Source organism: Microtus pennsylvanicus, chromosome 18 (assembly GCF_037038515.1).
Source record: "Microtus pennsylvanicus isolate mMicPen1 chromosome 18, mMicPen1.hap1, whole genome shotgun sequence".
Lineage (NCBI taxonomy): Eukaryota > Metazoa > Chordata > Mammalia > Rodentia > Cricetidae > Microtus > Microtus pennsylvanicus.
This window is the reverse complement of record NC_134596.1, coordinates 3,422,097-3,433,979: the sequence shown is the minus strand read 5'-3', so window position 1 is coordinate 3,433,979 and position 11,883 is coordinate 3,422,097. Positions and strand designations below refer to the sequence as shown.

The following is an 11,883-nucleotide window of genomic DNA, read 5'->3' as shown; positions in this document are numbered from 1 at the left end:
CCTATGAGGAGTCATGTCCTTTCTTTATTATTATTTTTTCATTCACATACAAAACACTCATACGTATAGAATAAAATAGATACATTTTTTAAAAATTCAGCCAGAGTGGGGTGGTGGTGGTGCATACCTTTCATCCAGCACTCAGGAGGCAGAGGCAGGTGGATCCCTGTGAGTTCAGGGCCAGTCTGGTCTACAAGAGCTAGTTCCAGGACAGGCTCCAAAGCTACAGAGAAACCTCGTCTCAAAACAAACAAACAAAAAAAAGAAGTATGGATACATTGTGTGACTCACTAGGCTCCCACACCGAATTTTGTTGTTGTTGTTATTTATTTTTTTCTGTTTTTCTTGTTGTTCTTTTAAATTTTGTTTTGTTTTGTGGGGGTCGAAGGGGCAGAGGGTGGATTGAGGGGATGAGAGATGAGTAGAATCAGGGTGCATGATGTGAAATTCACAAAGGATCGATAAAAAGTTAAAAGAAAAAAAAACAACGAGAAAAAAACCCTGGTGCTAGGAGGGCTTTTTCAACAGAGGACTAAAGCCAGTCTTGACACCTAGATGAGTCTACCTTTCCCCAGGGCCCCTGCCACCCTAAGAAGGCTGATAAATTCCTCCTAGTATATTACAGAGTTCGTCCTTGCCTGTTGCTACTTCATATTCTGAAGGTTTTCTTTCTCTCTCATTTTTTTCCTTTTCTGTTTATTTATTTATTTACTTATTTTTTGTTTTGTTTTTGTTTTGGTTTTTCGAGACAGGGTTTCTCTGTGGCTTTGGAGCCTGTCCTGGAACTAGCTCTGTAGACCAGGCTGGACTCGAACTCACAGAGATCCGTCTGCCTCTGCCGTGCGCCACCATAGCCCGGCTTATTTACTTATTTTTTGTTCATTTGTTTTTATTTGAGAAAGGGTTTCTTGTGCAGCCCTGGCTATCCTGGAACCCTGGTTTGAGACCAGGGTGCCCAGTGCTGGGATTAAACGGATGCTCCACCACTGCCCGGCCCTTCTTTCCTTTTGAGACAAAGTCTGTTTTGGCCATGCAGGCTGATTTGAGATTCATAGCAGTTCTACATAGGGCTTCCACGTTCTGGGATTACAGGGATGGGCGCATACTAGGGTCTGTCCCATCCCCTTCCTTTCTCTGTTTGTTTTGAGGGAGGATCTCACTACTGAGCTTTAACTGGCCTGCCACTCCCTAAGTAGACCAGAGAGATCTCAAATTCAGAGAGCTCTGCTTGCCTCTGGGTCTGGAAGCTGGCATTAAAGACGTAGTAGACCAGACTGATCTACAGTTCATGGAGGTCTGCTGGCCTCTGGGTCTGGAAGCTGGCATTAAAGACGTAGTAGCCTCTGCGCACTGCCTGATTTTGATTTTTCAATTCTTCGTAATGCAGCCTGGACTCAAACTGTACAGTCCAGGCTTGCCTCAAATTCTTTGGCAATCTTCCCGCTTCACTGTTTTCAGGGCTGACCTCGCCCCTGTTGGCTATCACCCTGATCTGGTTTTGTTTGTTTATTTTCTCCAGATGGGGGGTCTGGTTACAGTCCTGGCTGGCTTTGAGCTTGAGGCGATACTCCCTCCGCCTCCCAGTGCTGGGAGACAAAGTGATTATGCCTGGTCTCGGTCTCGGTTTTTGTTTCTGAGATGAGGCTTTGTTGCTTATCCTAGACAGGCTTTGAACTCGAGGTAATCTTACTTCAGCCTCTCTAGTGCTCTCTGCCACAAAGCTATGGCAAAAGGAATACTGGGTACTGGTCTGGCTTCAGGCAGAAACGCGCGTGCAGACCCGGTACTGTGGCCCAAACCTGTAATCCCAGAAGGCGGAAGCCCTATGCAGATATGTCGCATTCTAGCGACAGAGGCCCCGCCCCGGCAGACCGGGCAGTCACGTGACCAGCCCTGCGGGGCGGAGGCCATGTTGCGGGGCACCCACGTGAGGGGCGCACGTCCGCGAGCGGTCACGTGACCGGGGCGCGCTGTAGCCGCCCGGGGCGCACCCGGCGAAAGGCAGCGGCGGTGATGGACGGGTCGGGGGAGCAGCTCGGAGGCGGCGGTGAGGAGGGAGGCGGAGGACGAGTCCCGGACGAGGGACCCCGGGACCCCGTCGGCTCTGGGCTCGGGTGGGAGTCCGCTGGGGCGCGCGGATCCATCCCGCCGGGCGCATCCGCACCCCGACAGCGGACATCCGCGTGCGCGCCCCTGGGCAGGCCCGGGCTTGTCGCTGGCGCCACTTCCTGCTGGTCGCCCGGGCTGGGCCGGGTCCCAGCGCCGCCCCTCGGGCCGGGGGTCTGTTTGCTTTTGGTGCCGGGTTCTCCGTGTTCGGAGGAGCTGGGATGCAGGCCGGGTCCCGCCCCCTGTCCATCAGGAGCAGTCGTCCTGCTTTCCATGTTGCCTTTCACTACTAGGGTACCCAGCTCTGTCTCCCTTCAGGGTCATGAGCCTCCCCAGCCCCCTGACTCTTCCCGGGACCTAGGAGTCCAGGCACCCCTTTCCTCCTCTCTCCACCAGGGCCCACCAGCTCTGAGCAGATCATGAAGACGGGGGCCTTTTTGCTACAGGGGTGAGTGTGAGTGAGGCCCTGTTGTGGTGGGGTTGGCTTCGGGAACAACACGCGGTTCTCACTCTGCGCCTCCCTCACCCACTTCCATTCACATCCAGTTTCATCCAGGACCGAGCTGGGAGGATGGCAGGGGAGACGCCTGAGCTGACCTTGGAGCAGCCACCGCAGGATGCGTCCACCAAGAAACTGGGCGAGTGTCTCAGACGAATTGGAGATGAACTGGACAACAACATGGAACTGCAGAGGTGTGGTTCCTGCAACCTGGGGTCCATCCGGGGATTTATGCCCCCTCGAGAACTGGGCGCTGTGTACTCTGGTTCTCCCACCACTCACCTCAGATACTCTGCGCTAGGGATACTCTACATGGTAGGCCACCCCGGAGTCACAGTGGTGGGTTCTGGGTAGGTGCTGTACTATACTGAGCCATTCCCACAGCCCTCTCATTCGTGGGCGCTGCATGAATAGTTACCTTAAAGCCAGGTCTCCAGCCCCTGGCTGGTAGACGCTTGCAGGTGCTCTACCACAGAGCTGTGCCTCTGACACCTCCCATGAGTCTTAGGCAGGGGCTGAGCCACTTGGTCCCACTTGGAGCCCCTGGAGGTAGGTGTTCTGCCGCCCTCCACTTGTAGGTACCAGGAGTGCACTTCTGCAGTCACTTTCTCCCCAGGACCTTGGAACTTTGCTTTCTTAGGTGCCTCGCCTCCTTCCCAGCGCAGGCTCTGGCCTTTGTCCTAGCATGGGGAGGCTGTGGGAACTCCTGATGGGTCTGCCCACCTTGCTCAGCACTGCTCTGTCCCGTAGGATGATTGCTGACGTAGATACAGACTCCCCCCGAGAGGTCTTCTTCCGTGTGGCAGCTGACATGTTTGCCGATGGCAACTTCAATTGGGGCCGGGTCGTTGCCCTCTTCTACTTTGCCAGCAAACTGGTGCTCAAGGTGAGCAGCCACAGGGTCACGGGCCCAGGGGCGCACCCTCAGGTCTGTGGTGGCCCGGGTGGTGAGGTCCAGGGACAGGAGAAAAATGGCTGTGTATTTATCCCCTCAACAAATGGGTTGGGCCTAATGTATGATGGCCCAACCCCAGCACCGAGTCTCTGCCCCAACAAAGCAACTAGCCCTTTCTGATGGAGCTCTGCTTGGTTGTTGTGACGTTGAAGTAAGGTGGATGGATCAGAGAGGTCTAGAAAGATTTCTCAGGATAGGTGGTACCTTAAAACTAGCTTGGTGGTTTATGCTTCTAATTTCAGTACTCATGAGACTGAGGTAGGAATATCAAAGTTTAAGGTTAACTATAGCTAAATACTGAGTTTCAGACTATTCTGGCTACCTAAAACCTAGGTGGCTTTTGTTTGTTTGGTTTGGTTTTTTGAGACAGGGTTTCGCTGTAGTTTTAGAGCCTGTTCTGGAACTAGCTCTTGTAGACCAGGTTGCCCTCAAACTCACAAGAGATCCGCCTGCCTCTGCCTCCTGAGTGCTGGGATTAAAGGCGTGTGCCACCACTGCCCGGCTTTAAAAGCTAGTTTACAAAAACAAAACAAACCCGAGAAATGAGCATGACAAATGGGGTGTGTGGCTGAGTAGGGAAGCCTTAGGTTCGATCTCCCATCACCCTACACAAACATAAAAAGGGGGCTGGGACCATGGCTCAGTTGATAGAGTGTTTGATTAGCATGTACACTATCCCTGGGTTTAGTACCACATAAACCAGATGTGTTTGGTGCGTTCCTCCAGTTCCACCACTTGGGGAATTGGAGGTAGGCGATCAGGAGTTCAAGGTTATCTTTACAGAGGACGTTTGAGATCAGGCTGTGGTAGGGTATGTTAGGGCAAGAGTAAGGAGACTGCTGTGACCATCGTCCATGCCACCCCCATCTCCTTGATGTGGTTTCCTGCTTGGGCTGATGGGACTTCAGTATTGGAGGAAGGAGGATAGTGGTCTGAACAGTAGTCCACCTTGGACCCCAAAATGCATTGTTCCAATCAAGAGAGCAAGTCTTGAGCCTGCTGGAGGTGGTCTTACCTGTCTAGAAAACGTCTCTAGAAGGTGGCTTAGGACCTGAGCTTTGAGGGGTGAGGATTGCTGGTAAAGCTTACTCTGTCAAGTCAGCCTGCATCAGAGTGATAGACGTGAAGAGGTGTGTTGTCTGTGCTGGTGGTGTGTGTACGTTGTCCCAGCTGTATTGTAACAAGAGAATCACCTTAGTCCAGAAGTTCAACATTGGCTTGGGCAGTGTTAGGAAACTCATAACAGCAAAACTGGGAAGAGTTCTTCCCATGGTCCTGCTGGGCTTTCAGAGCTTTCCAGATTGCCGTTGTTGTTCCCAGGTCTTAGAGTCCTCAACATCCTTACCCTTCCAAAAGAACTAGGTACCTGGGCCAAGAGTAGTAGTACACACCTTTAATCCCAGCACTCAGGACAGCTGTATCTCTCTCTTTTTTTATTTATTATGTATATAATATTCTGACTGTGTATGTCTGCAGGCCAGAAGAGGGCACCAGACCCCACTACGGATGATTGTGAGCCACCATGTGGTTGCCGGGAATTGAACTCAGGACCTTTCTTTGGAAGAGCAGACAATGCTCTTAACCACTGAGCCATTTCTCCAGCCCCAGCTGTATCTCTTTACGAGAGTTCAGGACAGCCAGGGCTACATAGAGAAACCCTGTCTCACAAAAACAAAACAAAAAAACACCACCACCTAGGTGTCTGGGCCCTGAAAGCCAGCTCAAACATTCTGCACTCCCAGCTCTTCCCGGATGGAACCAGGCACACACGCTAGGCTGTTGCTCTGCTGTTGAGCCTTCCCCCTGCCCTGCCTTTGAGTGTTGGGCTAGAGGGCACTGAGGAGTCAGGTTCCTGAGCAGGTGGCTTTTCCTAGATCGTAGTTGATGGAGCTGACTCAAGCAGGTGGGGGTGGGAGGAGCCACTGTTTATAGAGGCCAAGGAGTGATAGAAAGGCTTGAGACCTCCTTCTCCAGCAGTGTGGGCACAGGACTCACCCCAGTGTAACCTCCCCACTCCCCGCAGGCCCTGTGCACCAAAGTGCCCGAGCTCATCAGAACCATTATGGGCTGGACACTGGACTTCCTCCGAGAGCGGCTGCTTGTCTGGATCCAAGACCAGGGCGGCTGGGTGAGACTCCTCGGTCCTTGCCACACTTTAGAGCAGTGGTTCTCCACCTTCCTAATGCTACAGCCCTGTCGTACAGTTCCCCATGCTGCAGTCACCCCAACCATAGAATCACAATGTAAATATCTGATATGCAGGATATCTTACATGTCATGACCCACAGATTGAGAACCACTTACATAGAACCAAGGGCCACCACAGAGGTGCCCCAGGCTGTCAGACATGATCTAAGATACTTGTCCTTGTATCTCCCAGCTTGGTGCATCTGGTACCTGCTGACTTCTGTGAGCTGAGATGGCTTTCCCTTCAGAATCTCTCCAGTACACTGGTGATCCTTTGATCCCAGCTTGATCTTCCCTTTGATTTTTTTGAGATTGTCTCATTACCTCACTCCAGCCTCAGACTACTCTAGCTGAAGACTCCCTTGAATTTCTCAGCACCCTGCTTCCCTCCCTCGTGCCAGTTTGTGAGGTGCTTGGGAGGCCCCAGGCCCCGAGCACTCTGCCAGCCGAGCTGTGGCCTCTGTCCTCTTTCTTTGGAGACAGGGTCATGCTGTGGCTCAGGGATGGTCTGGAAGTTACTGTGTAACCAACACTGGTCCAAACGTGATCCTCTACTCAGTGCTGGCATGGGCCACCACTTCCAAAGTCGAATTTTGTTTTTGTTTTCCTGTTTTGGGATTGTGTGTAGGGGGAGTATATATATATATATATTTTTTTTTTGGTTCCCTGACCGGGAATCGAACCCGGGCAGGGGGAGTATATTTTATTTACCGTTTATGTTTATTTTGATGTGTGTGTGTGCTTGTAAGCATGTGTGTGGAAGTCAGGATAGTTTGCAGTGGTCTGCTCTCTCCGACCCTGTTGGTTCTGGAGATGGAATTTATGTTGATAAAGGCCTGGCAACAAGCACGTTTCCCATAGCTCGCTGGCCCTATGGTGCTTTTGGTTTTTTGAGACTGGGTTTCTCTGTGTAGCCCTAGCTGTCCTGGAACTCACTCTGTAAAACATGCTGACCTTGGACTCAGGGATCCAGCTGCTTCTGCCTCTTGAGTTTTGGTTTTTTATTTTTGAGACAGGGTCCCTCTGTGTAACAGACAGTCTTGGCTGTCCTGGACCTCACTCTGTAGACCAGGCTGGCCTCAAACTCAGAGAGCCCCTTGCCTCTGTGCCTCCCGAGTGTTGGCTGGGGTTAAAGGCGAGTGCCAGCACCCAGCCTCTTGTTTTTTGAGTGAAGGTTTCAACAAATTTCCCAGGGTGACATTAAACTTCTAACCCTGCTGCCTCAGGGTCCTGAGTGTTGGGGCTAGGTCCCCTTAGAATTCCTCAGGGTCCTGAGTGTTGGCTAGGATTATAGTCCTGGGGTCCCCTTAGAATGCCTCGGGGTCCTGAGTGTTGGGGCTAGGATTCTAGTCCTGGGGTCCCCTTAGAATTCCCACATGTGAGCTCCCTGCTCCCACTCCCCCTTGCAGTTTGGTGTTGAAGTAACAAATGTCTCTGTTCCCAGGATGGCCTCCTCTCGTACTTCGGGACCCCCACATGGCAGACAGTGACCATCTTTGTGGCTGGAGTCCTCACTGCCTCACTTACGATCTGGAAGAAGATGGGCTGAGGCCACCTGCTGCCTTGGACTGTGTCTTTTCTTCATAAATTATGGCATTTTTCTGGGGTGAATGGGGACAGGGGACAGGCATTTTTCTTACTTTTGTAATTATTGGGAAGGGTGGGAATGGTGGCCTGGGGGAGGGGACAATAAACCTCAGGTCCACTTTGGATTGTATGGTCCAGTGTCCACCCAGGTGGTGTCAACAGCACCAGGCCCCCTGCTCACCAGGGACTTGGAACAGCCCGCTCCGCAAAGGGTGCAGCAGCTGCCGTGCTGGCCTTAGCTCTGGGGACAGGGTGTCGGCTGCAGGCCTGGGGGGCCGGATCCATCCCTGCTGGATCCGAAGAACAGAGTGGAGAGAGCAAACTCGTAGAGGCACAAAAGGAGAGGAGGACTTTCAAAGGGGATTTGGTCCTTTCCCCTCATGAGACTGCCACCCATATTCCCTACACTCCCCCATGCCTTCAGAGTGCTCCCTTATTTTCTATGGTTCCCGGATGTTGCCTTTTTACACCTTTATTGCCTTGTCCATATCTGTCAGGTTGGAGACAAAGGTCAGGCTGTGGTTAATGACTAACTCTGGTCCCCACATCAACAGAGCACCGCAGACGGCAAGTCAGGGGAAAGATATGTGTAGGACACCCACCCCCAGAGTAAAACTGCATGAACACACTTGGGGAAAGAAGGGAGCGAACCGCGGTGGTGGGGGGGACACAGGCCACAGCCCCCACCGTCCCTCAGCTGGGGACAACACGTTGTCAGCCAGGGTGAGGCCAGAGCCCCATCCCACAACCACCACCAAGCTGAGCTCAGCGTGACTCAGCAGTATTGGCCCGGGCTACCCCTTCCACCAATGACTCAGTAGCAGCCAGTGGGCCTTTTCCCAGGCCCCAAGGCCAATCTTTCCAGTTCCTTGTATTAACTCCCCTTCCAGGATGGGACATTTCTCACCTCTGCCCTCCTCTCAAGTTCCTGAGGTTGGAACCCTGGTAGGGGCCTTTCCTGTCCTACTAGGACCTTGCACGCATCAAGTGTTTGGCTGAAGACGATTTTCCTGGATCCTGAGTTCTTGTTCTGTAGAGTCGGACTTCTCTAATTCCCAAAGAACAAGCGGCAAGGAAGCCTCTGGACCAGTCTACAGGAAAGGCAGCCCAGAAATTCCCCATAGGCATGTCTCAGTTCCTAGAAAAACCGGTCCCCAGACCAGACAGGCTGACCAGGACTCAGAGCACCAGAGACGCGCACACGCGATACTCCAGGGCTCTCTACCCTTTCCATCCCGCAGACCACCTCAAGGCTTCAAGACCTCCGCAGGGAAAAAGCAAACCCACGAAGCATCGTGAACCTTGAAACCCTAGACTTCTGAGTACCCCTTCCATACTACATATCCCCATGAAGTGATACCCTTCATCACGTGAAGCAATTCTTGGGCAATGGAGGGTCTCTTTGCCCTACAGACGTACCCCACCCACACTGAGCCCATCGCTGAACTCATGTTCTCAGGCCTTGCCTTCTGTGAGATACCCCCAAAGGAGCTCAGAGCCATCCCTCCCCCTAATGCCATGACCACCCGACCTCAGATTCGCGCTTGAACCACGACCCCCGCCCTTCCCCCAGCCTCCATTTCACAACGCCCTCGCGCTCCAGGCGCGTGACTACCCCATGGGAGGAGGATGGGGCCGGGATCCCCCTCAGTCAGGATTGGTCGAGTACAATCTTCCTTCCCCGCCTCACAGCACAGCCCATTGGCTAATCCCTGGCTGGGGCGTCCCGCCCCCTGGGGGGATCAGCACAATATAAAAGGAGCCGTCCGCGCTCGGCCCGCAGCAGCCTTCGGAGATCCCGTGGATCTGTGTCTTGCTTCAACAGTGTTTGGACGGAACAGACCCGGGGCCTCCCTTTGTTAGCTTCCACCGCTCCTCATCTGCAGCCGCAGCCTTCGGGACCATCACCTCGCCGCCTTCAGCTCCCAGGACCAGCTAACACCGTCTCTTTGCGGGTAGCTCCAGACTGCGTATCAACCATGACCTCCCAGATTCGTCAGAATTATTCCACCGAAGTGGAGGCTGCCGTGAACCGCCTGGTCAACCTGCACCTGCGGGCCTCCTACACCTACCTCTCCCTGGTGAGTAGCCCGGGCTGCCCTCCGCACTGGGTCACTCGCCCACCCTGCCGCGCATGCGCGGGCCCCCTTTGTTCCATCGCGGGCGGGGACCTCGTGCGCCGGCCTCGCCCCTGCACAGCTCTTGTTTACTTTGAGATTGTAGCACAGTGTGGACGACCAGGCTGGCCTCGACTAACACATGCTTTCCCTCTGCTCCCAAGTATTGCGTTTAAAGGTGTGCGCCACTGCGTTCCGTTAACTCTCGCTTGTAATATTTCTTACCGCAGGGCTACTATTTTGACCGGGATGACGTGGCTCTGGAGGGTGTAGGCCACTTTTTCCGCGAATTGGCCGAGGAGAAGCGCGAGGGTGCCGAGCGTCTCCTCAAGTTGCAGAACGATCGCGGAGGCCGTGCACTCTTTCAGGATGTGCAGGTGAGAGCGGCGGGGGACATTGGTCACCACCGAGCGCGCCGCACCCATGCGGCCCCTTGGTTTGTTTGTTACTGCCATCCCGTGGTTTTGACCCGATATAGGTCCGACTGCTGGAAAGTTGTATTCCATTCTTGAGGGGTGTATGTGGTGGTGGTGGGGATTGGCAGGTAGAGACAGTTAAATGCACAGTGTCTCAAAGTGGGAAATGCAGTGCAAACCGAGACCACAGGATGCTGTGATCCGGGGAGGCAGGGTCTCACTTTGTGGCCCTAGTTGACCTGGAACTCATCAGAAGCGGGCCGTAATGTTTCTGTACAGAGCAGGCCCTGCATAGGCCGTTTTATTCTTGGCTGGGAGGATGGAGGACTAGTACTGAGATACTATTTTCTCTTGTGCAGAAGCCATCTCAAGATGAGTGGGGTAAAACCCAGGAGGCCATGGAAGCTGCCCTGGCCTTGGAGAAGAACTTGAACCAGGCCCTCTTGGATCTTCATTCCCTGGGCTCTGCCCGCACAGATCCTCATGTAAGTACCTTCTTAGTCCCTTTTTTCCCTGTTATGGCAAGACCTTGGCTGCCTGTATTTGCTTTGAACTCTCAGTAATACTTCCGTCTCAGCCCCTGGACGCTGTGATTATAGAGAACCATCTCCAGTTATTTATTACCTGTCCTTGGGACAGAGTTTTAACCTAACCTCCTGCTCACACCTGCCTCTGAGAACTGGGTCTCTGATGTCTCTCCTTCCTTTGCAGCTCTGTGACTTCCTTGAAAACCACTTCCTGGATAAGGAGGTGAAGGTCATCAAGAAGATGGGCAACCACCTGACCAACCTGCGCAGGTTGGCTTCTGGGCCCCAGGCATCTCTGGGCGAGTACCTCTTTGAGCGGCTCACTCTCAAGCATGACTAGGAGGCCTCTCCTTCCGAGGGGCTCCCACCTCTGCTCTGCACCAGCCCGCCTCAGGACCTTCACCCGAACCTCTCAAGAAGCCACTAGGCAGCTTTGTAACGCCCTGGAGCCCCTTTCAAGTTTTGGACCAAGTAAAAATAAAGCCTTTTGAAGCAGCAGCTGGTGACGGCCCGGCTCTTGTTTTCTGTGGGAACCATGTGTGTTGGAGGGATGGGTCTTGGCAGAGGAGTGGAGGCCTCATAGCTGAGCTCAAATGAGCTACACCCCTATCACTGAAGGAACACTAAACAAATGGGGTCTTCTAAATGCCAGTGCAAGGCATGCTGGGAGGGTGGGGCAGCCAGGGTCACAGGGTGTCCACGGGATGCTGAGCTAGAGGTTGGGGCCCATCAAAAAGGAGGATGTGAAAGTTTGGACCACTGTCCAAAAGGGAACCAAAACCTTGCTCCAGGAGTGGGTGGTAGGGTCACTGGATTACACTGCTGTGTCTGCTCTGACATACAGGAGAGCTGGGTGAAACTGCTCCGTGGACAGTCACATGGGCAGGAAAATGACCCAATACAATCACTGCTTTGTAGTCTGGCCACCCCATCCTCAGATTTAGAGATTGAAGGGAGAACTCAGCCATGCAGAAGGCACTGAGGTCCGAGAGCCAAGGAAGTAGCCAGTGCGACTGAGAAACATAATTTAAGTTTTGGTTTTCAAGGTGTTGGCTGACATCCTGCTTAGCCACACCCCAGGAGGCTGCTTTTCACTCTTTGAGGCTGGGTCTTGCCTCAGTCTAGGGAGGCTTTGAACTTTGGATCCTTTGTTGAGAGCCCCTGTGACTTCCTGCGTATCTTTCTACCCAGCGTCACTGAGCCTCAAATCCAAACTAAGTCAACATCACCTTTCCTGAAAACACCGGCCTCTCCCAACAGCAATTCAAGGCTTTGCACAGAAGCGCTGGGCAGGCAAGAGCAGACTGAAACCAGGAGGAAGCTGGGGCTCCTGCTATGTGTTTGAGAGGCTAAGGCAGGACTGCTGCAGATTTGACCCACCACCTTGGGGTGTGCCAAGGACCTACCTGAAAAACTAAGCTTACACACAGCCGGGGAGCAGGGAGCGGAGGGGAGACACGACACGCTGCACCACGGGACTTCATGCTCA

The 11,883-nt window shown here is 53.3% G+C and overlaps 2 protein-coding genes across 3 annotated transcripts; both read left to right on the top strand.

The window, feature by feature from the left end:
- The first annotated feature begins 1,917 nt into the window (after nucleotides 1-1,917).
- Bax (BCL2 associated X, apoptosis regulator) lies at nucleotides 1,918-7,457 on the top strand. Of its 2 annotated transcripts, XM_075952243.1 has the most exons (6): nucleotides 1,918-2,047; nucleotides 2,503-2,554; nucleotides 2,653-2,799; nucleotides 3,356-3,491; nucleotides 5,584-5,688; nucleotides 7,192-7,457. In XM_075952243.1, the coding sequence occupies exons 1-6, from the start codon at nucleotides 2,014-2,016 to the stop codon at nucleotides 7,294-7,296; spliced, it is 579 nt and encodes a 192-aa protein (XP_075808358.1). In that variant the 5' UTR covers nucleotides 1,918-2,013; the 3' UTR covers nucleotides 7,297-7,457. The 2 variants fall into 2 exon arrangements, with proteins under 2 accessions (XP_075808358.1, XP_075808359.1); XM_075952244.1 differs by lacking the exon at nucleotides 2,503-2,554 and having other exon boundaries at nucleotides 1,944-2,048; nucleotides 2,652-2,799.
- A 1,647-nt stretch (nucleotides 7,458-9,104) lies between these two features.
- Ftl (ferritin light chain) lies at nucleotides 9,105-10,900 on the top strand. Its single transcript, XM_075952246.1, has 4 exons — nucleotides 9,105-9,415; nucleotides 9,682-9,828; nucleotides 10,227-10,352; nucleotides 10,579-10,900. The coding sequence occupies exons 1-4, from the start codon at nucleotides 9,314-9,316 to the stop codon at nucleotides 10,732-10,734; spliced, it is 531 nt and encodes a 176-aa protein (XP_075808361.1). The 5' UTR covers nucleotides 9,105-9,313; the 3' UTR covers nucleotides 10,735-10,900.
- The last annotated feature ends 983 nt before the right edge of the window (nucleotides 10,901-11,883 follow it).